General features: G+C 51.7%; 1 protein-coding gene across 1 annotated transcript; it reads right to left on the reverse strand.

The window, feature by feature from the left end:
- Positions 1-712: 712 nt before the first annotated feature.
- On the reverse strand, positions 713-6,821 carry HSD11B2 (hydroxysteroid 11-beta dehydrogenase 2). Its single transcript, XM_004371491.1, has 5 exons — positions 6,557-6,821; positions 2,720-2,932; positions 2,416-2,601; positions 2,169-2,306; positions 713-1,128 (listed from the first exon to the last, which is right to left on the reverse strand). Exons 1-5 carry the CDS (start codon positions 6,819-6,821, stop codon positions 713-715), a joined length of 1,218 nt encoding a protein of 405 aa, XP_004371548.1.
- Positions 6,822-22,984: the final 16,163 nt, after the last annotated feature.

A 22,984-nucleotide genomic window follows, 5' to 3' on the forward strand; every position in this document is an offset into this window, starting at 1 on the left:
GCTCAAGGTCCATGGGGGGAGTAGAGAAGTGTGAACCACAGGCTGCCAGGGAGCCCAGTTAGGTCTGTGCCCACAGCCCTGGCCCCATGTTTAATCTGGGACCTCCCCAGGCAGTTGCCAGCTTCTGTCACACAGCCATACCCTGTCATCCAGACAACTAGGCAGTCACCCACTGCAAACACAGCATCTCCCCCATTGTAGGAGAAATAAAAATGTATATTTAAAAAGTGGCAATCCAGCCAGTAAGATATGCAGCCTCCCTGTGGCTTGGGGGATTGGGGTGGTGATTGGGGCCGGTCAAGAGGCAGTTGGGATTCACTCTTCGAATCTTGGCGCTGAGGCACTGGTGCCAAGAAACAGTCCTGAGAGGGTCCCCAACCCACCCAGTCACTCCTTAGTTTGCAGAGGCACTGTCTGTGGGGTCCTGTGAAAGGCTACAGCTAAGTCTTGCACTACACTCCTCATCCAAGCTGCAGGGTGGAGCATGGTGCCCAGGAGGGTCTGTTTGGGCCCATGAAGCAGTGGAGAGGCCTGGAGCCTCCCTGGAAAACCTCAGCCTCTCAGGGTCTGGAATGAGGCACCCAGTAGCAGATGGGGCCGGGCTCTCTGGGCCAGGCTTTAGGACAGACTTGGGGGCTCACAATGCCCAGGGTAGGGCTAAGGGCTCAATGAGCCTCCCGTGCTGGAGCAGCTGGGCCATATGTGCGCCTGCTCACCGGGCCGCAGTTGGGGAAGGGCCTGGATTCGGGTTTGGGTCCTGGGCTGCCTCCTGGGTGGAGGTAGGGCCAGGCTGGCCTGGCCTCAGTGCACGTGGCAGACAGGGACTGATGAAGAAGGTCTGCAGGAAACGGCGCCGCAGGCCCTCGGGCAGGTAGTAATGGATAAAGTACATGAGCCCCATGCCGCGGCCCGGGTAATAGCGGCGCCGGGGCTGGGCTGCCAGCAGCGCATCGGTGATGGCATCTACGACCGGACTGAGGTCGGGGAGCGCCAGGCTGAGCGAATTCAGGAACTGCCCGTGGAAGTGCTCGATGTAGTCCTCGCCGTAGGCCTGCAGTAGCTCTCGGGGCAGGTTAGCCAGCAGCAGCCGCTTGCTCAGCTCCCAGCGACCTACGTTCAGCACAGATTCTGGGGAAAGAGTGACAGGGTCAGGCCACGCCTCCAGCCAAAGGCTCGCCCATTCCTCAGACCAGAACCCGCCCCCACATAAGACCATGCTCACTCTTTCCCAGACTTAAAATAAAAAAAATAAAAAAAACCATTGCTGACGAGTCGATTCCAACTCATAGTGACCCTACAGGACAGAGTAGAACTGCCCCGTATGGTTTCTTTACCGAAGCAGACTGCCGCATTCAAACCGCCGACCTTTTGGTTAGCAGCCCAGTGCTTAACCACTGCAACACCAGGGCTCCCTTTTCCCAGTCATACGCCCCGCTAAAGCTTCTAACTGGACCAGTAAGCAACATCATGATAAAGGGAGAAAAGACAGAAGCTGTCAAGGATTTCATTTTCCTTGGATCCACAATCAACGCCCCTGGAAGCAGCAGTCAAGAAATCAAATGGCTATTGCACTGGGCAAATCTGCTGCAAAAGACCTCTTTCAAGTGTTAAAAAGCAAAAATGTCAACTTGAGGACTAAGGTGCACCTGACCCAAGCCATGGTATTTTCAGTCGCCTCATATGCATGCAAAAGCTGGACAATGAATAAGGAAGACCAAAGAAGAATTGATGTCTTTGAATCATGGTGTTGGCGAAGAAGAATACTGAATACACCATGGACTGCCGGAAGAAGGAATAAATCTGTCCTGGAACAAGTGCAGCCGGGATGCTCCTTAGAAGCAAGGAATTCAAGACTTGGTCTCACATACTGTGGACATGTTATAAGGAGGGGACCAGTCCCTGGAGAAGGACATCATGCTTGGTAAAGTAGAGAGTCATCAAAAAGAGGAAGACTCTCAATTAGATGGATTGACGTAGTGGCTGCAACAATGGGCTCAAACATAACGATTGTGACGATGGCCAGGATGGTGCAGGACCCAGCAGTGTTTCTTCTTCATAGGGTGGCTATGAGCTGAACCGACTTCACAACACCTAACAACAACAACAACAAAGCCTCTATTACCGACCCAGCCCTACATCTGGCCCCACTCCCAGTCCCGGGCACCTACCTGTCTTGAAGCAACCAGGCTGGATGACGCTGACCTTGATCCCCCAGGGCAGGAGTTCACAACTGAATGTGTCCATGAGCAGCACCATGGCTGCCTTGGAGGTCCCGTAGGCTGCCAGGCACGGATACGGCATGTCTCCTGGGGTTAGATTGGAGGATGGAGCAGGAGTTCAGCCTCAGCAAGGGGCTCCCCCAGGCCTCCGCCGCCCCCCGGCTCCCGTTCCCTCCTAGCGGGGGAGGAGATTCACCAGCCGGGCTGCCCACGGTCACGATGCGACCCCTGGAGCGGCGCAGCAGCGGCAGGAGACCCTTGGTCAGCTCTAGTGCACCGAAGAAGTTGATCTCCATGCAGCTGCGGAACGTAGCCACCGGCGACAACTCCACATCGGCCACCACGTCGTTGTGGCCCGCATTGTTGACCAGGCCCCACAGGCCTGAGGGCACAGAGCAGGGACAGGAGCAGCAGGTCAGCCCAGAAGTGACCCTCCAATCCCTGTCCTCCTCTCACACCCATGTAGCCATGCCCTCTGCCTGAGTGCCCCTCCCACTGACCCGTGCTGGAGGTGTGGGCCTTGGTGAACTCCAGAACACGGCTAATGTCTGCTGGCTTGGTCAGGTCCATCTGAAGCAGCTTTAGGCGAAGGGAACAGCAGGCACGCAGCTCGCGGGCACCGGGGCCATCCAAGTCCAACACAGTGGCCAGCACTGTGAAGCCCATGGCGTCCAGTTGCTTGGCTGTCTCCTTGCCAAAGCCAGTGTCACAGCCTGGTCAGGATAGGACAGCCAGTTACCTTCTACTGTGGCCCAGGGCCAGCCAGAGACAACCCCGGGGTCACAGGATCACCAGAGTGAGGATGGGATCTAGGCCCCTGGACACCCAGCCTAGGAGCAGTCAGCAGCCCTCCCTCCTTCCTGGGCCCATCTCTGGCAGGCTTGGCCCTCTGGCTGAGCACATGCAGCACTGACTCCTTCACAGCTCTCATCTCCCTAACTCCCACAGCTACTCCATCAAGCATGACATATGATCCCACTTTACAGTTAAGCAAACTGAGACCCAGTGATGTTAAATTGCTTCTCAAAGTCACTCTGCTAGGGAAGAGGAAGGTAAGGACTCTAACCCAGATGGGCTTGAGGCCCAGTCCCAGCCCTGATGTCCTTCTGCTGCTGGATACCAGGCCATGCACACAGTATTGCCACACAGCCTCCCTTCCTTCCTCACTGCCCTTGTTCAGGCTTCTCCATCCTGCACCCAGACACTGAAGTAGCCTCCTCTCTAGTCTTGTCTCATCTTACCCCACTGGATCTGCTCTCTACCTAGCAGCCAGAGGGACCTTTCCAAAAATGACAGTATCACTCTGCTGCTCAAAACCATTCCAAGGCTCCCCACAGCCCTCAGGACGAATCCCAAGCTCTCAGCATTTCAGGTCTCGGACACCCTCATCCCTACTCCCTTCCCAGCCTGAACACCCCATGCTATTGTTCCAGAGTCTAAGCAAGCTGGAAGCCCACCCTCACCCCTGACCCTTACCCTTGGAATTCCAATCCATGGCAACAGTGGGGCCTTCTCTGAGCCCTAGACCACTTGCCTCTAGGACAGGGACCATGATGGATGAAGAAATGAACAAACCGCCATTTGAATCCCTTCCTACACCCACCAAGTGTGACCTGAGGTCAGTTACCACTCTTGAAGCCTTCATTTCCTGTCTTGGTGAGTAGTGAGAGGAACCAGCAGGCAGAGCCAGTGTGGGGGTCCGTGGTGAGTGGTACCTGATAAGTGCCTGCTTCCTTGCGTGTTCTCTTTCTGATCCTGGCTCTGTGGGCGGCCAGCAAGGGGAGGGGGAAGGGCCATTGAGGGAGGAGGCTCTATGAGCGTGCCCCGGGTGGTCCTGCTGAGCAGAAGCAGCAAAGCACTCTGCTTCCCCTCTCCTGGACAGCTCAGCACTCCTCTCCATATCAGCCCCGCCCCCTCTGCCTCTGCCTCTGCTGAGGCAGAGAACAAAGCTGGGCAGGGGGCTGTAAGCTGGGCTTTGCGCTAAGGGTCCTTCCCAGGCCAGTCTGGCTGGGGGAGGGGAGTGAGCACGTGTGTGTCCATTGCCTCAGCTTCCTCCCAGAGCAGCTAGGGCCTCCACAGGGAAACTGAGGCCTCCCAGAGCCTCAGATCTGTGGCCCAGTCACAGTTACCCACGCCTTGCACACTCTCTTGCTCACCTGCACACACTCACATACCAGTACATACCTCCAACCTGCCTGGACATTCACACACGGGCTCATGCTCACCAGAGCCCATCAGCTCACAGATGTCCACATGCACACACACAGTCCCAGCTACTCACCCCAAACCCTGACCCCAGGACTGAGTCCTGAAGAGCTGAATAGCCTTGGCCAAGCATTCATAGGGGCATTCTCAGGGAGGGGTGGGTGACTTCTCTGGGGGGGTATGGGACACAGTGTTCTCGGCAGGTGGGGCAGGGCCTGGTTACCTACTTGTCCTGAAACCAGGTGGTGAGAGAGAAAACCCCAGAGTTTGCAGGCATTGGGAAGCTTGGAGTCCTGCTCTGCCTGCTTGCCGAAGGGTAGACTGGCAGTCCCCACCACCACCTCCAGGATTTGTGGCCGGAGATGTGGGGAGCCAAAGTCACAGAATGTATCCCCCTCCTTCACCTCACTCTCAGGCTCAAGGGTACCTGAAGTAACAGCAGTAGCATGAAAACCTGAGGTGGGATTTCAGCAAAGACTTCCCAGCTGAGTCCCTAGTACTTGCAGATGGCCTGGGTCCTGTTGAGTCAGCTCACAAATTAGAAGGCAGCAGGGAGCTGCCCTGTCCCCCGGGGACAGGGCCCACAACTTAGTCACTGCTTCAGATCAGGAGGATCTGTCCTTCCTTCCTCAAACCCCTGAAACTGGAGTCCACCAAGGCTTCATCTGTACCCTGAGTTTGGGTTCCTGAAACCAAGGTTCCCCCAAGGCTTCATGCTAAACCCTGAATATGGGTCCCTCAAACCGGGGTTCCCCAAGGCTTCATGCAGCACCCTGAATTTGGGTCCCTGAAACTGGGGTCCCATGAGGCTTCACACTGCACCTGTGTTTGGGTGTCTCCCATTCAGCCTGGGACCTTGCCTCCATCTCCACCCTCTTTGCTGAAGCCCAAAGCCCTCATAGGCCCCCACTGCCTCGGCACAGTCTGACTTCTTACCTGGCATTCAAGGCCCTTTCCCAGGAAACACATCGTCACATCCCACATACTCCCATAGGCAGGCTAGTTAGTGACGGTCCCCTACACTCATTCCTGCCTCACCTTTGTCCCACATCCTTTCCTTGATCCAAAACATCTTCCCCACTCCACCTATTTCCACTCATCCTCCGAGGCCCTGTTCAAGGATCTTCTCTGGCAAGTTCTCCCAGCCCCATCTCCCAGCCAACCATGCAGGGCCCCTACTGGACCCAGGTCTCTGAGAAGTCATTTTGGTGGCTGCCTCCAGTCCAGGCACAAAGAAAGCGCACAGCCCAGAGCACCTGCCCAAAGCCATGGGGGTTGGAGGAGAGACTAGCCTGCCCCTCCCCCCATGCAATGGAGCCAGTGCCCCCTCAGAGGAAAGCCCCTGGCCCTTCTCCCCCTCCCCACTTCCGGCTGGGCCTCCGGCCCCCCTCCCCTTCCCTCGATCTGGTGACAGATTTATTCCCCACTCCAGACAAAGGAAGTTCAGCCAGGCAGCCGGAGGCACCTGAGCCCAGCTTTCGAAGACCTCATTCCCGGGCACTGAGGACCAGGAAGGGGGACAAGGAGTACTGGGTGCAGACTCTGGACCACTTAGCAGTTTGGGAAGGAAGCATAGCAGGACCTGAGAGACAGCTGAATGCCCAGCTGCCCCCTCATGTTGACCTCAAGCTTTCCTGGACTCCAGGGATTCCAGCCAATGGGGATGTCCCAGCTCCCCATCTAAGCTCCTTCCTCTGGCCCAGAGGAGAGGAGATGGGTTGTCCCCATGTGGGAATGTCAGGCAGAGTTCGAGGGGTGACCCGTCTCAAACCCTCTGAAGCCCCTCAGAGCACTGTCTCCTGCCCCTAAGACCATTCTCCTTGGGGTAGCACACAGCATAAATCCCCAGCCCCCAGGAGGCTCCCCCTTCCTTAGCCACCAGTTTCCTCTGCGCACCTGCCCATTCCCTGCCTCACTTTCCCTCCAACAGTCCCCGCAGCGGCAGGTAGTAACCCGGCCTTGGGGAGGTGCCAGGAGCTTCCTACTTGGCTCGCACCCTACATCCTGTGGAGGAGGACTCTCCCACGCCTGCGCTGGGGAACCCACTTTAACTGCACCCATGGGGAGCCCTACGGGTGCCCAGTCCCGCCCCCGAGCCCGGAGTCCCCGCGCTCCGCGCCCCGCGCACTCACCGGTGATGAGCACCGCGCGAGTGGCCACGGGCAGGCGCGTCGGGCGCGCCAGGCGGGACAACGTGATCCAGCCGGCGACGGCCAGCACGGCGAGTGCGGCCAGCGGGGGCAGCAGGCGCTGGCACAGCCAGTCGAGCATGGCCAGCAGCGCCAGCGCCGCCAGCAGCGGGCGGCCCAGCCGCAGGTCTGAGCGCAGCAGCTGCAGCAGCGCGCGGGCCGCCACGAGCAGCCAGGCGCCGCCCGACGGCCAAGGCCAGCGTTCCATGGCGGCCAGGCCAGGTTAGGCTGGACCCAGGCGGGGGCCGGACTGCGGAGCGGGGAGCGGGGAGCGGGGCGCGGAGCCGGGACGCGGAGCGCGGGATGTGGCTGAGTACCGGCGGGGATACTCGTTTTCCCTGCTCGCCCTCGGGCCGAGCTTATAAAGAGCCCCAGGGGCGGGGCGAGGGCGGGGCGGTACGGGGCGGGGTTTGCCTCCACTTCTCTGCCGGCACCCCGGGTGGGGCAGGTGCCTCCCCCCCCCGGCCCCGCCTCCGCGGCCAGATCCGCTTTCGAAGAAGCCGGAACAAAGTCACAAAGTTGCTGGCCGGGAAGAGCCGCCTCGCCGCGGGCCGCGCTGGGGAGGGCGCTGGTCGGTCCAGACCGCGTGCCCTGCACCCGCTCACGCCTTCGCCCACACACACACACACGCCCAGGGCCGCTGCGCCGCCTCTCCCAGGTGAGCACACCCGGCTCACAGTTGCTCAAGACACCTGAAGATACGCACAGCCTCCACGCAGGCTCCCCACACTGACAGCACAGCCGGGCCGCCGGGCCGGGCCGAACAACGCGGGGATCCAGTCCGCTCTCACACGCCGCGGCCACGCGCGCTGCACTCTCGCAGTGCGCTGCCACCGCCCCCTCGCACACACGCCTGGACGCGCGCTCACAACGAAACTACCTGCGGCGGCAAAGCCGACCTAAGTGCCGGGGCTGGAGGGAGCGGGATGACCTCCGGGGTTCTTGGGGGGATCCTCTGCCTCGCCTTCCCTTCCGCACTGGGACCCAGCTCTGGGGTATGCACCAACCACACCTCCTCCTGCCGCGCAAGTGTCAGTGTGTGTGGGGTGAGTGGGTGGGGAGTCAGAGGAAGCCTCTGGGTCTCCTGTTCCCTTCGGCCCACCCCCTAGCCCCAGGCACTCCAAGGGCCAGACCCATGAGGTCACCAGGGGAATCAGTGAGGACAGCCCCTAGAACAGGGCCATCTGTGCCCTGCTCCCATGAATCCCCAAGGGATAAAGTGAGTGGATGTGGTAAAGTGAGCGGACATGTGGACACATGTCCCTGCCTGTGCTTACGAAGGTCTGTGTTTGTGTGTGACCCAGAAGCCCCCCACCTTGCCCACCCCCATATCTGGCACCCTGTGCCTGGCATCCATGCCAGGGCTCTGCCAGGCACTGGGAGTTGGTGCCAGTACCTGGCTGCCAAGCACTGTGCTGAGGAGAGTAGGTGCAGCCCATTGGCAAAGGGGATCCCTGCTTCCTGTGGGCCTCCAGGCGTTGCCCAGTTCCTCATCCCTGCCCTCTAGCTCCCAGCAGGTTGTGGACGCTTTGTCACCCCTCCCAGCCCAGTCCTGGTGCTAATTCTCTCTCTTGGGTGCCCAGGTTCTGTGCCAGGGCTACATGGTAATACCTCCTCCAAAGCCTTCTCTACCACCCAGGCTTGCCCCGTGGTGGGCCAGGGGAATCTCAGGGAGGAGCTAGGAGCCAGACCCACTCAAGCGGAGAGGCTCTGGGAGGAGGACCTATCTCCCATCCACAGCCTCTCCTGGGCCCCCACCTGTCCCTCCTCCTGTAAGTACAGATGACAGGCTAGTCCTGGCCTTGGGAGGCAGGACTTGCCAGGGGATGGTGTGTGTGCCTGACCTTGGGTATATGACCTTGTGTGCCTGTGTGTGTATGCACTTGTGTCCAAGGGGCACCATGGCTTGTCCATGCAAATATGGCTGTATTTCTCCTTGTGCCATGACCCTGCATATGCGTACATGAAGGTACGTTTGTGTGTGTTGTATGCATTTTCTGTGACTCACGATTTCTGTCTGGTTCACCCTGCCTCCAGAAATACGGGGACTCCCTTTCCAAAACCCACTGCCTCCTGTTGCCCTAAATCGTATCCCAGGCTCAGAAGTGGACACGGCACCCTTGGCCTGGCTTCCTGATTTGAGCTGTAGAGCCTGGACTGGTCGGATCTCCCACCTCCCGCCACCCCACCTATTGCTTTTCCAGCCTCAGTCCATCAGTGGCTTTCCCTTGGGGCTGGGGAGAGGGATGGAGGGTGGGAGCCAGGGCAACCTTCAAGGCCAAGGCCACACAGATAGTACCAGCTCTTGCCAGAGCAGGAGTCAAAGGTCAGTGTGGTGGGGGAGGGAAAGCAAGGTGAGGACAGAGATTGAGAAGCAGGGTCCGAGACTGTCTTGTGAAGGAAACATGAAGGATCCTGATTCATTGGGAAGACCACAATGAGGAGGGAGACCTGCTGAGAGGGGCTGTAGGGCTTGCCTTTGGCTTTGAAGTATATAAGATGACTAGGAGGAAGTGGGGTATCCAGCTCAACTTCTGGGAGGCTGTGCCACCTTGGGTGGAACCAGTAGTCTTGTGGGTCTTGGGTCTTGGTGGGACTGGACAATCTGCCACATTTTTATATAAACTGCCCCCTCCCCTATCCCAAGGACTTCTCCTTCCTAGAATCTCTGTTCCAGCCCCTTATGGCCTCCTGGGGCTGATGACCCCCGAGCCCTCATCAGGTAGAGACGCTCTGGAAGTAAATGGTGGTTCTGGTAGTCACAGCTGGGAGGAGCTGGCCCAACCCTCTCTGAGGCCTGGTGCCAGGTCACGCCTGCCTGGGGGCAGAGAACTGGCCTCTGTCAGAAGCAGGAGTCTGAGCTGGCAGGGGGCCTCCAGGGAAGAGAATGGAAGGAGGGAGAGGACAGGTGCCCCAGCAGATAAGGCAGGACCTGGCAGGGCAGAGGAATGAAGGGCAACCAGAAGCGGCAGAGCCCCTGAGCCACCTCTGGCCCTAAGCTCTCAGTTCCCAGTCTCCGTTAGTCCATTGTCAGAAACCTGAACATAGGGTTAGCCGCACCCTTAGAATGCCCCAGGCTCTGGAGGACTGCAGGGTGCATGAAAGGCTTGCAGGCTGGATCTGGTCTGCTCCAGCTGAGTCCAGCAGCTCACTGGCACCATCTGCTGGCCTTCTGGGGAGGGCACAGTTCCAAAGGTGACATAGGCTAGGTGACTGCTGGATTTGGGCATAAGGGGAGCAGAAGTCTGGGGGTGGGAGGACAGTGACAGTCTCCAAGAGCATCCATAACTCTGTTCCCTTACTACACTGGGGTTCTTGGAGCCAAGCACTCCCTTACCACCTCCTCTTCCCTCTGTGGTCCAGCTCAGAGGCAGCAGAGTTCTGAGGAGGCCCTGCACCCTGCTCACCCAGCACCCCCTCAGCCCCTCCCTGTAGGGACAATGCCAGAAGGGTGCCTCTCCCTGCCAATGGCAGAACCCCATCCCTGCCCCTCTTCAAAGAGAGCAAACTTTTATGGAGCTCCTATTGAGGGCCAGGCCTTGTGCTGGACACCGTGGATGTGGCAACTAACTGCAGGCCCCTCCCCAGTCACAAGAGCACAGACTCTAGCCTCCTCCACTGGGGACCACAATACAGACTCAGTCCTACATCCCTTTCTCAAGCAATGATCTTGTGCTCTCCCCCACCATTCTCAGCCATATTTCTCCAACGTTGTCCATAATCACCATCTCCACCCCTCCGCTCCAGCCCAGCTTCAGCCCCTCTCCCGCCTTTGCCAAAGGTCACCAGTGAATGACCTCTTAGTCTCCAAATCCCATAGTCACACCTCTGCTGTCAGGTAACTTGGCCTCCTCAAAGCCTGTACCCTGCTGGCCACTCCTTTTTGCCCCAAACACTTCCTCCCTTTGGCATCTGTGAAGCCACCCACTGCTGGGTTTCTTCCTACCTCTCTGGCTCTCCCCAGCCTCCTTTGAGTGCTCCTCTTCCATGTGGGTGAACCTCTGACCATGGACGACTCCTACTCTGCCCGCCCCTCCTCCCCACCATGAGCTCATCTTCCTACTCACATGCTGGCAACTCCCACGCTTAGTCTCCAGCCAAGGCGTCACTCTAGACTCCAGGCCCACGTGTCCAGCTGCCCCTGGATGCCTCCCTGCGACACCCATAGGCCCCTCACACTCAGCATGTCCAAAAACTGGCCTCGTCATCTTCCCTAGTCCTGGCAACCGTCCCCTCCCCACCACATCCTCAACCTTCATTCTGTTTACAGGCCACCAAACCCCTTGCTCTATCCCTAAGCCCTGAGCTGAATACAGAGACCTCATAACAGCCTTTTATGTTTTTGTTGTTGAGTGCTGTTGAGTCAATTCCAACTCACAGCGACCCCATGTGACAGAGTAGAACTGCCCCATAGGGTTTCCTAGGCTGTAAATCTTTATGGGAGCAGATCACCAGGTCTTTTCTCCAGTGGAGCCACTGGTGGGTTCAAACCTTTGACCTTCCAGTTAGCAGCCAAATGCTTAAGGAGCCACCAGGGCTCCTTATAGCCTTTTATAATAGTATTATTATCACCATTTTTGCAATCGAGGAAACTGAGGATTATAGAGGTTAAGAAAATTGCTAAAGATTACAAATTCACGTACACCTGAGTTTGAATCTTGGACCAGCCCCAGCGTTCCAACGCAGGTGTGCTTGAGCTCAAAATCTGGGCTCCTGAGAACTGTGTTAACGCAGGACCATGTTTGCCGTGTGTGGCCTCTTAGACCTTATACTGAGGGCAGAGGAGAGCCTTGGAATGGGCTTGAGCAAATGAGACCCTTCTCCTAGCTGGCAGGGAATGTTCTGGGGAAGGGGATAAGCGTGGAGGCCAGGGAGTCCTGTAGCTGCATTCAGGTGAGGGACAGAAGGCGAGGTCTGTTTCAGACAAACCGAGCCTGAGGTGCCCATGAACTTGCAAGGGATGAGCCCAGAGGCAGCTGGATGCCCGTGGTCTCTAGCCCATCACTCATGTGGCACGGGAGCCCTGGGGGTCACTGACTCACTTCCAAGTGCCCTGGTCCTTGGCATGGGCCAACTCCCCTCCACCCACCCCCACCCCCGTTTTTTCAGAGAATCTGGAAATCAGGCCCTTCAGTTACGATTGCCAGGGAGAGCGAACAGTAAGACGCTGGAAGCCCGGAGCAATCACTTGCATTTTCAAACTGTGTCTGGCACCCTCCTCTGAACTACTCTTTGCTGTCTCCAGGATTGATGGCAGATGTTTGCGGATTCCGGCCATTGAATTTGGGAAACACTAAGAGAATGTGCTCTGTAGGGTTTTCTGGACCAGCCCCAGGGGAAAGACAAGCCCCAGCTGAGAGCACTTGGGGGAGAGCTTGGCTGACTCCAGTCAGCCGGCCCTCTCGGAGCCTGTAGTGTGGCTTTGAGTTATTAATAATCCTCAGTCGCATTTACTGTGGGCTTGCCGTGTGCCAGGCCTTGGGCTCAGCTTGCTTCTACAGGCAGTCCCTGGATTACAAACAAGTTCCATTCCTAAATTTGTCTTTAAGTTGAATTTGTATGTAAGTCTTAAGTTGGGACAGTTAGGTACTGTTCACACCTAACATCAGTTAGTCAAATGTTTGTGTTAGTATACAGTATATAGTGTACCTTTCTATGCATAAAAACATTAAACACTTTCAGATGCACTGAAACATCTTTAACATAATAATACAGTAATAATAATAATAATGTTTTGATGCAATCACAAAGTAGCGCCCGTTTGTTATTACGAACGATTTGAATGTTCCTTCTTCACAGTTGAAGAGGTACCCACAGGGCAAACGTTACCCAAAATACTCAGAAGATTCTGTGTTGTAAAATCTTTGAGCCCAGTTAGATATTTTACTGTAGACTCTGAACTAAAAGATCTATGTTGTACTACCTTGGTGCAAGGGAGAAAGTGCTGCTCAGGATGTGGTAAGAGCTAGCCCTGGGGTGCAAAGTTTGGGAATAGGACGCTTAGGGAAATGGGCTGCATTTCTGCTGGGTTTTGAACCCTGCTTGTCAGAAGCAGGGAGAGTTGTGGGCATGGTTAGGATGGTTCTGGGGCCAGTCTGATCATTCCCTCATCACCTCCTCATCAGACCTGTCAACCCACGCACCAACTGTTAGGTCCCTGCCTCAGCGTGCCAGGGAGAAAGTGCCACTCAGGATGTGCTAAGAGCAAGCCAGGAGTCCAAGCATTGGGAAGAGGATGCTTAGGGAAACCCAATTTGGAAGTTCTCCACGAGCCCTAGAAACCATATGGACATACAGAGGTCAGGAATCTAAGACTGCCCCACCCCCACCCCTTTCCAGCCACCAGTAAGGCCAAGAACCCCTGCAATAGTGAAATCCCACATGTGTAAGGTAGGGGAAACAGAAGCCCAGAGAGGCGCTGTGATGGCCTGGGCTGCACAGCAGGGAGGTCCCGGCGGGATGGGGTGGGGCGGAGCCGGGTAAGGGGGCACCCGAGGAGGCCTGGCCGTGTGACCAGCACGGCGCATTGACCAGTTGTACTCCGAAAACATGTAGAGCACGCCGACCACTGCCCAGCCACTGGCCGCCACCACCTGCAGGCCCGCCATGAGGAGCAGAGCGGCGGTGCTTTTGAGGCAGGCAGACGGTGGGGCCGGCCCTTTCTGAGCTCAGAGGGAGGTGGGTGTATGTGGGCTCTCCGCTCGCTGCTGCCGGCCACGGCTGGGCCCACCACGTAGCAGGGGCCCGCCCGCTGCTGGCCGCTCAAAGACCTAGACCAACTGCGGCGCCTTTGCACGCGGGAGAAGCTCGGTCAGTCGTGGGAGCCAGGGACCAAACACCGAGTCAGTTTTTTCTTGATAGGCTTTACCGGGGTTGGTTTGTAACTACGGGCTGTACGGAAGTCGGACATTCGTAACCTGGGGACTACCTTACTTGATTTCCTTTGCTACCCTCTCATCAGGAGCCCTGGTGGTCCAGTGGTTAAGCCTTCGGCTGCTAACCAAGAGGTTGGCAGTTCGAATCTACCAGCTGCTCCTTGGAGACCCTATGGGGCAGTTCTGCCCTCTCCTATAGGGTCGCTATGAGTCGGATTCTACTTGAGGGCAAGAGGTTTAGTTCTTGCTTACCCTCACATTACCCTTGCGAAGCAGGTACTATCGTTATTCCTTTCATACACACGAGGAAACAATCTCAGAGAGGTTAAGTGACATCCCCTAGGTCACACAGATGTCCAGAGCCTATGCCCTTAACCACCAGACCACATGCCCACCTGGCCTTCAGCCTAGGAGGCGGGCATTACAAAGTGGGCAATAGCCAGGCAAAAGACTGTCAACCTTTAGTTTTTTTGCTTTGGGGTCAGAAACATGTCTTCCAATGGCAGAATTAAGGCAACTTGATTGTTAAAACTAATTCCAGAACTTGCTTCCTTACAGCTTCCATCATCCCTGATTCAGGCCTTTTCTTGGCAGAACAACTGCAAAAGATACAAAAATTAGTTACTGTTGGCCCGCTGGTTTAATTTATTTGCATATACATAATTCAGCCCCACCCCTGGTGGCTAATACCTGCCCCCTGGGGAAGCTGCGGCTGTTTTCTGATTGCTAATAGGGAGGGCTGTGTGTGTTGTTTTTTTAAATAAACTGAAACCAGATGGAGGGAAGTTTTGTTCACAGCCTTGCCTACAATTTTCTCCAGCGAATTCCTTGAAAAGCCAACCACCTATGAGCAGTGCCTAGTCTCCATGGAGGTCCCTCACCACTGGTATGCAAATAGCTGTGTTGGGTTGGTATTCTAAAAGTGAAAATAAACGGAGGAGAAAGTGAGCTTCTTCTTGGCCCAAGGGCTTTCCAGAATGTGGGGTCATTTCCTGGTGGAGCCCCAATTTTAGGCCTGTGCTTACAGTTTGTGTCCTTGCTGCCCCATCCCCGCCCCTTGTGTTAGAGGTTGGGCGGGGGTGTCTCCATCTGGGCTTGAGTTAGAATCACCTGGACCACTAGATAAACTTATGGATTCCAGGCCTCACGTATACCGCACATATACCCCACATATACCTCATGGCAGAGCTTAACCACCAGCATGAAACCCCCACCCTTAGGATAAGTTTGTAGTCAGTGGAGGGGGTTAAACCCCTAAAGAAGCCCAAACCTGCTTCCATCCTGGCAAGACCAGACGCTCAAGGTGGTTATCGAAATATTGTTAACCAACTGAGAGGCCTGGAGCTTTGCAGTGCCCCTCGAGCACCTCATTAAGTGATTCCTTGTTCAGAGAGACGAGGCAAGTGCACCCACCAGTCCTGGTACCAGCGGTTTAGCATTCTTCTTTGGAATGTGAGTTGGGTATTGTCAGAGCGAAGTATGACCCAGTCCCCAGGCAGAGAGAACATTTCTTTCCCAACTCCGACTTTCATTCCTAGTTCAGAGCACTTTTCTTTTGGATTCCAGGCTTTTTCAGATAATTGTGTCAGGTTACATAAGGTTTTGAGATATGAACACTCAAAGGAAATTCCGCTGCGAGCAGGCCTGAGAGGTTCCGGCACATAATTTGCTTTAAAGTATTCGAGGAAAAATTCAGGTGTCTCGGCCCTGCACATTTCTGAAATAAAAGAAGAACAGCCAACCTCTTGGCATGTATGTACCATTCCCCATAGAAATGAGCAAGCAAAAGATAGATTTCATGTTGGATGAAAATACCCCTCTCCGGGGCGCATTTGCAGGCCGGGTAGAGGTCAGAGCACAGCTTTCACCAGGCTGCCCTGGAAACATTGCCAGCCCAGGATAACTTAATTTTTTTCCCTTCTTGCATCTTAGGTAACACATGTGGTAAATACAAGCCTTCAGTTTTCCAGGAAACATAAAATAAAACCCAAAATTTATTGGCAGAGGAGTTTAAAACTCATTTGGTTCCTAAGACTATGTGAGCACGTTTTCTGCACGCCGTGATTTTTATTTCCTTTGCCTCCGAGGGAAGGCCCTCTAGCAGCTCTCTTGCATAAGATGCTGTTTCCAAACACCTTATCCCCAACTCGAGACACAGAGTAAGTTTTATCTAGGTGTGAGAGAGTTCTGGAGGGGTGACATCGTGTTCCAGGCTGTACTGGTTACAGTCAACAGTAGGAAAGCTGCCAGAGCCTTCTCACCAAGGAAGCTGAGAGAATATTCTAAATACCAAACGGCACTTCTTCCTTAAAGCACAAAGCGGTCATAGAAACCACTTAATGAGGAAAAATTAATGGGAGGAAAATGCCTTGAATGTAGCAAAAACTTTACAAGGGGCATGGAAAAAATAGATCAACTATGTTGAAGGGAAGGTAATATAGGAAAGGCAATTTTTACAGCAAAAATAATTCAAAAAGTGATTGTTTACAAAAATCTTCACAAAAGAATGCCTATAAGTAGCAAGATCCTTTCATTCTTTCTTTCATTCATCCATCCATTCATTCATTCAACAAGCATTTATTGAGTGTTTACTGTGTTGCAGGCTCTGTGCTAGGGAAGCAACGGTGAGCAAGACAAATATTCCTCCCCATGTGGTCCCTCTGTCTGGCTGCAGGGACAGACTGTAATCAGATCATTACACAATCAAGGAGCCAAGGAGCCACCGACAGAAGGGACTAGAAAGCAGAGTCTCGTGGTACTATGGGATAGACAGCTTCTTCTATTCTGGGGGTCAGAGGAGGCTTTCCAGGAGGAAATGATGTGCCTGGTCATAAAAGCAGCAAGTGTAAAGGCTTGGTATAAGAGGGAGACCAAGTCCTTCGAGGAAAGGAAGGGAAGCCAGTGGGGCTGCAGAGGTCAGCTGGAGCCAGGCAGGTGGTGGGGTGGAGTGCATATCTTAAAGACTGCAGCCAGGAGGAGGTTTTGAGTCTAATTCCATGGTGTATTGAAATACCTCTCCCTGGGGAGCAGGGAGAGCCATTGAGGGTTGTAAGCAGGAAGTAAAATAATCAGCTTAGCAGTTTTTAAAGACAGCCACAAGCTGTGAGAAGAATGGATTAATGCAAGGGGAGCGGAGGGAAGCCTCCAGTGGGAGTAGAGAGGCCAGTCAGGAGGCCACTGTGCTTAGCCGGGCAAGAGATGCTGGTGGCCATGGGGACAAGCCAAGTGAATGGGCTGACTCATCGAGGGCCTGGAGGAGAGGGTAATGTGACCCAGACAAAGTGGACTCAGAGAACAAGAGCTGTGGCTGACCACCTCCCACCCAGGGCTAATTTAGTAATTGCAGTTTAATTCCATTAGTTAATGAAATGGACAGCATTGTTTTCCAGCAGAAAGAAAAGTAAGGTCTAGATTATATGTACCAGTGACTACTGCCCATCAAACACTCTCTGTTTAGTGTTCAGTGGTAGAATTCTCACCTTCCATGAAGGAGAACCAGGTTCGATTCCTGGCCAATGTATCTCATGCACAGCTACTATTCGTCTGTCAGTGGAGGCTTTCGTGTAACTATGATGCTGAACAGATTTGAGCGGAAATTCCAGACTAAGATGGGCTAGGAAGAAAGGCCTGGCAATCTACTTCTGAAAATCAGACAATGAAAACCCTATGGATTACAATGGTTCGATCCACAACTGATCATGGGGATGGCGAAGAACCGCGCAGCATTTTGTTCCATTGTACATAGGGTCACCATGAGTTGGGGGTCGAGCTGACGGCAACAGCAATTCGAGCTTTATATGCGCGAATCACATTTTCATGTCTCATCACACTCCTGTGCAGTAGCTATTGTTACCCCCATTTCACATATGAAAAAATTGAGACTCCGAGAGGTTAAGGAATTTGGTTAAGGTCACCTGGTGACTGGCAGAACTGGGACTGAAATGTGTAACCGCTGACCTGCCTTGGGACAGGTGGTAAGCCCCAGGAAGCCCAGGCACTGGCTCCGATGAAAGATGTGCTGTTGGTTCAGGCCCAGGGCTGGATGGTCCAGCTTTGCTCGCCTAGGAGTCTCCTCTGGCAATTCCAAGGAGTCCTGTAAGCCAGCTCTGAATCTTGTCACATGCATGTGTGCAAGCCCTTAAAAGCACAGTTGAGCTTTTCTCCCCTGGCCTGGGCTGTTCTACCCTGGGCCGACCTGCCTTTCAGGCCAAGGGCAGCAGCTCTGGGCAGGAACAAGGCCTGCCTGAGCGGCTAACTTCTGCCCCAGAAAAATGTCTCACATTTTTATAGAAATTGGCCAGGAGGTAAGGGCTGAGGGGAGGGGAATCGGAAGAGCGCTCCAAGCAAAGGGAAACCTGTGGGAAAAAGCCTGGAGTCGGAGTGAATGCTGCTGGTTCCAGAAGCTGCAGGGTCTTCACAGAGGGCAAGGATGAGCTACCCAGGCTAGAGAGGGGGACAGAAGCTTGCAGTGCAGGGCCTTGGAAGCCATGTTTTGGGGCTTGAATTTATCCTAAAGGCAAAAGGGAGCCCTGGGAGGATATTAAACAGAAGACTGACGAGGTCGTCTTTTCCCATTAGAAACATTTCTCTTTCATCTACTTGCCTGGGAGCAGATGATGTGTGGCCTTTCTCAGCTGGTGATGCCCTAGGCTGTGTCCATTTCTGGACTGGGCACCACAGACTCTGGAATAAAGTGACCACATTATGCCTTTAAAAATCAATTTGGTGGGAGGGAACCACCTTCTCAGAGAGTCTGGCCAGGAGTCAGTTAGACAGACATCAAGGGAATCTGAGATGTCACTTGGCTTTTTGTTTCAAATGAAACAGCTTTAACTGGTTATATGTATGTGCACTTAAACGAGCCCTGGTGGCGCAGTGGTTAAGAGCTGTGCTGTTAACCAAAAGGTCAGTGGTTTGAACCCACCAGCTGCTCCATGGGAGAAAGATGTGGCAGTATGCTTCCATAAACATTACAGCCTTGGAAACCCTATAGTGCAGTCCTACAGGGTCACTACATGTTGGAATTGACTCAGTGGGCAATGGGTTTGGTTTGGTTTATGTGCACTTAACCCTGTTTGAAACCCGCTGTATTTGTTCTCTAATTTTCTATTAGTTTCTATTAACTGCTGTAACAAAATTACCAAAAACTAGTGGCTTAAGAAAACCCTGGTGGCACAGTGGTTAAGAGCTACAGCTGCTAACCAAAAGGTCAGAGGTTCAAATCCACCAGGCGCTCCTTGGAAACCCTATGGGGCAGTTCTACTCTGTCCTGTAGGATCGCTATGAGTTAGAATTGACTCAATGGCAATGGGTTTGGTTTCGGTTTGGTTAGTGGCTTAAAGCAACACAAATGTATTATCTTACAGTTCTGGAGGTTGGAAGTCCACAACCAGTTTCACTGGGTTAAAGTCAAGGTATCAGTAGGGCTGGATTCTTCTGGGGGCCTTCAAAGAGAATCCATTTCATTGCCTTTTCCAGCTTCTTTGGTCTGCTTGCATTTCTCTGCTCATGCCCCCATCCTCCATCTTCAAAACCAGCAGCATAGTATCATCAAATCTCTCTCTAACCTCTGCTTCCACTGTCACTTCTCCTTCTTCCACTCTGACCTTGTGATTATTTTGAGCCCACTCGGATAATCCCATCTCGAGATCCTTAATTTAATCATATCTGCAAAGGTTCTTTTGCCATATGAGGTAACATATTCATAGGTTCTGGGGATTAGGATGAGGACATAATTGGGGAGCTATTAATTGGCCTACTACCTACTTTTTTTTTTAAAGCTCAATTCTATATAACTGAGGGAACTTCCTGACTTTTTTTTATTGTGCTTTAAGTTAAAGTTTACAATTCAAGTTAGTCTCTCATACAAAAATTTATACACACATTGTTATGTGACCCTAGTTACTCTCCCTGTACTGTGACAGCACACTCCTCCTTTCCACCCCGGATTTCTAATGTCCATTCAACCAGCTCCTAACCCTCTCTGCCTTCTCATCTCACCTCCAGACAGGAGCTGCCCATTTAGTCTCATGTATCTATTTGAGCTAAGAGGCATGCTCTTCGCAAGTATCTTTATATGTCCCATACTCCCGTCTAATGTTTGTCTGAAAAGTTGGCCTCAGGAATGGCTTTAGTTTTGGGCTAACAGAGAGTCTGGGAGCCATGTCTTCCAGGGTCCCTCCAGTCTGGTCTTTTTACTAGAATTTGAGTTCTGCATCCCACCTTTCTCCTGCTCTGTCAGGGACTCTCTGTTGTGTTCCCTGTCAGGGCAGTCATTGGTGGTAGCAGGGCACTATCTAGTTTTTCTGGTTTCGGGCTGATGGAGTCTCTGGTTTATGTGGCCCTTTCTGTCTCTTGGGCAAATATTTTCCTTGTGTCTTTGATGTTCTTCATTCTCTGAATGTCTTCTTCGGTGAAGTGCCTGTTCATATCCTTTGCCCATTTTTGAATTGGGTTATTTGTCTTTTTGTTGTTGAGGTTTTACAGTATCTTGTAGATTTTGGAGATTAGATGCTGATCGAATTTGTCATAGCCAAAATTTTTTTCCCAGTCTGTAGGTTGTTTTTTTTTACTCTTCTGGTGAAGTCTTTTGATGAGCATAAGTATTTGATTTTTAGGAGCTCCCAGTTATCTAGTTTCTCTTCCGGTGTTTGTGCATTGTTACTTATGGTTTGTATTCTTTTTAGGCCATGTATTAGGGCTCCTAGTGTTGTCCCTATTTTTTCTTCTATGATCTTTATTGTTTCAGATTTTATATTTAGGTCTTTGATCCATTTTGAGTTAGTTTTTGTGCATGGTGTGAGGTCTGGGTCTTGTTTCAGTTTTTTGCAGATGGATATCCGGTTATGCCAGCACCATTTGTTAAAGAGACTGTCCTTTCCCCAGTTAACAAACTTTGGGCCTTTGTCAAATATCAGCTGCTCATAGGTGGATGAATTTACGTCTGGATTCTCAATTCTGTTCCACTGGTCTATGTATCTGTTGTACCAGTATCAGGCTGTTTTGACTATCATGGTGGTATAATAGGTTCTAAAATCAGGTAGTGTGAGGACTCCCACTTTGTTCTTCTTCTTGAGTAATGCTTTACTTATCCGGGGCCTCTTCCCTTTGCATGTGAAGTTGGTGATTTGTTTCTCCATCTCATTAAAAAATGCCATTTGAATTTGGGTGGGGATTGCACTGTATCTGTAGATTGCTTTGGGTAGAATTGACATTTTCACAATGTTGAGTCTTCCTATCCATGAGCAAGGTATGTTTTTCCACTTATGCAGGTCTCTTTTGGTTTCTTGCAATAGTGTCTTGTAGTTTTCATTGTATAGGTCTTTTATGTCTCTGGTTAGATTTATTCCTAAGTATTTTATCTTCTTGGGGACTATTGTAAATGGTATTGATTTGTTGATTTCCTCTTAGAAGTTCTCTTTGTTGGTGTAGAGGAATCCACCTGATTTTTGTATGTTTATCTTGTATCCTGATACTTTGCTAAAATCTATTAGATCCAGTAGTTTTCTTGAGGATTCTTTGGGGTTTTCTGTGTATAAGATCATATCATCTGCAAATGAGTATCTGTAAAAGAGATACTTCTACTTCTTCCCTACCAATTTGGTTGCCCTTTATTTCTTTTTCTAGCCTAATTGCTCTGGCTAGGACCTCTAGCACAATGTTGAATAAGAGTGGTGATAAAGGGCATCCTTGTCTGTTTCCTATTCTCAAGGGGAATGCTTTCAGACTCTTTCCGTTTAGGATGATGTTGGCTGTTGGCTTTGTATAAATGCCCTTAATTATGTTGAGGAATTCCCCCCACCCCGTTCCTATTTTGCTGAGAATTTTTATTATGAATGCGTGTTGGACCTTGTCAAATGCCTTTTCTGCATCAGTTGATAAGATCATGTGGTTCTTGTCTTTCATTTTATTTATGTGATGGATTATATTGATTGTTTTTCTAATGTTGAACCATACCTGCACACCTGGTATAAATCCCACTTGGTCATGATGAATTATTTTTTTGATATGTTGTTGAATTTTATTAGCTAGAATTGTGTTGAGGATTTCTGCATCAATGTTCATGAGGGATATTGGTCTGTAATTTTCTTTTTTGTGGTATCTTTACCTGGTTTTGGTATCAGGGTGTCTTAGTCATCTAGTGCTGCTGTAACAGAAACACCACAAGTGGATGGTTTAACAAAGAGAAATTTATTTCCTTACAGTAAAGTAAGCTAAAAGTCCAAATTCAGGGTGTCAGCTCCAGGGGAAGGCTTTCTCTCTCTCGGCCTTCTCTTCAGTGTTCCCCCGGACTAGGAGCTTCTCGGCGCAGGAACCCCAGTCCAAGGGACGTGCTCTGTTCCTGGCACTGCTTTCTTGATGGTATGAGGTCCCCAACTCCCTGCCTGCTTCCCTTTCCTTTTATCTCTTGAGAGATAAAAGGTGGTGCAGGCCACACCCCAGGGAAACTCCCTTTACATTGGACGTGACCTGGGTAAACATGGTGTGGTGTTACAATCCCATCCTAATCCTCTTTAACATAAAATTACAATCACAAAATGAAGTCCAACCACTCAATTCTGGGAATCATGGCCCAGCCAAATTGATACACACATTTTTGGGGGGACATAATTCAAACCATGACACAGGGTTATGCTGGCTTCATAGGATGAGTTTGGGAGTATTCCATCCTTTTCTATGCGAAATACCTTTAGTAGTGGTGTTAACTCTTCTCTGAAAGTTTGGTAGAATTCTTCAATGAAACCATCAGGCCCAGGGCTTTTTTTTGGTCAGGAGTTTTTTAAATTACCTTTTCAATCTCTTCTTTTGTTATAGGTTTATTTAGTTGTTCTACCTCTGTTTGTGTTACTTTAGGTAGGTAGTGAGTTTGCCAAAATTTGTCCATTTCCTCTAGGTTTTCAAATTTGTTACAGTACAATTTTTCATAGTATTCTGTTATGATTCTTTTAATTTCAAAAGAAATGAGCTCTGTTTTAGGTGTGTTGTGATATTGCCCATCTCATTTCTTTTTCAGGTTATTTGCTTCCTCTCCTGTTTTTCTTTTGCCAGTTTGACCAATGGTTTATTGATTTTGTTGTTCTTTTCAAAGAACCAGCTTTTGGTCTTGTTAACTCTTTCAATTGTTTTTCTATTCTCTCTTTCATTTAATTCTGCTCCAATTCTTATTATTTCCTTTCCTCTGGCACCCAGGGGCTTCTTTTGCTGCTCTCTTTCTACTTGTTCGAGTTGTAGGGTTAATGTTTTGATTTTGACCATTTCTTCTTTTTGGATGTGTGCATTTATTGCTATAAACTGACCTCTGAGCACTGCTTTTGCTGTGTCCCAAAGGTTCTGGTAGGTTGTGTTTTTGTTCTCATTTGATTCTATGAATTTTTTTTTATTATTATTCTATGAATTTCTTTATTCCATCCTTAATTTCTTCTACAACCCAGTAGTTTTTGAGCAAGGTGTTGTTCAGTTTCCATGTGTTTGATTTTTTTTCCTTGCTTTTTCTGTT

This window comes from Trichechus manatus, unplaced genomic scaffold (assembly GCF_000243295.1).
Source record: "Trichechus manatus latirostris isolate Lorelei unplaced genomic scaffold, TriManLat1.0 scaffold00014, whole genome shotgun sequence".
Taxonomy (NCBI): Eukaryota; Metazoa; Chordata; class Mammalia; order Sirenia; family Trichechidae; genus Trichechus; species Trichechus manatus.

Coding starts and splice junctions, on each gene's coding strand:
- HSD11B2 (XM_004371491.1), bottom strand. CDS start 6,821: ATGGAACGCTGGCCTTGGCCGTCGGGCGGCGCCTGGCTGCTCGTGGCG. Junction 2,602..2,719: donor GGCCCACACCTCCAGCACGG/GTCAGTGGGAGG, acceptor CTGTGCCCTCAG/GCCTGTGGGGCCTGGTCAAC. Junction 2,307..2,415: donor GACCGTGGGCAGCCCGGCTG/GTGAATCTCCTC, acceptor ATCTAACCCCAG/GAGACATGCCGTATCCGTGC.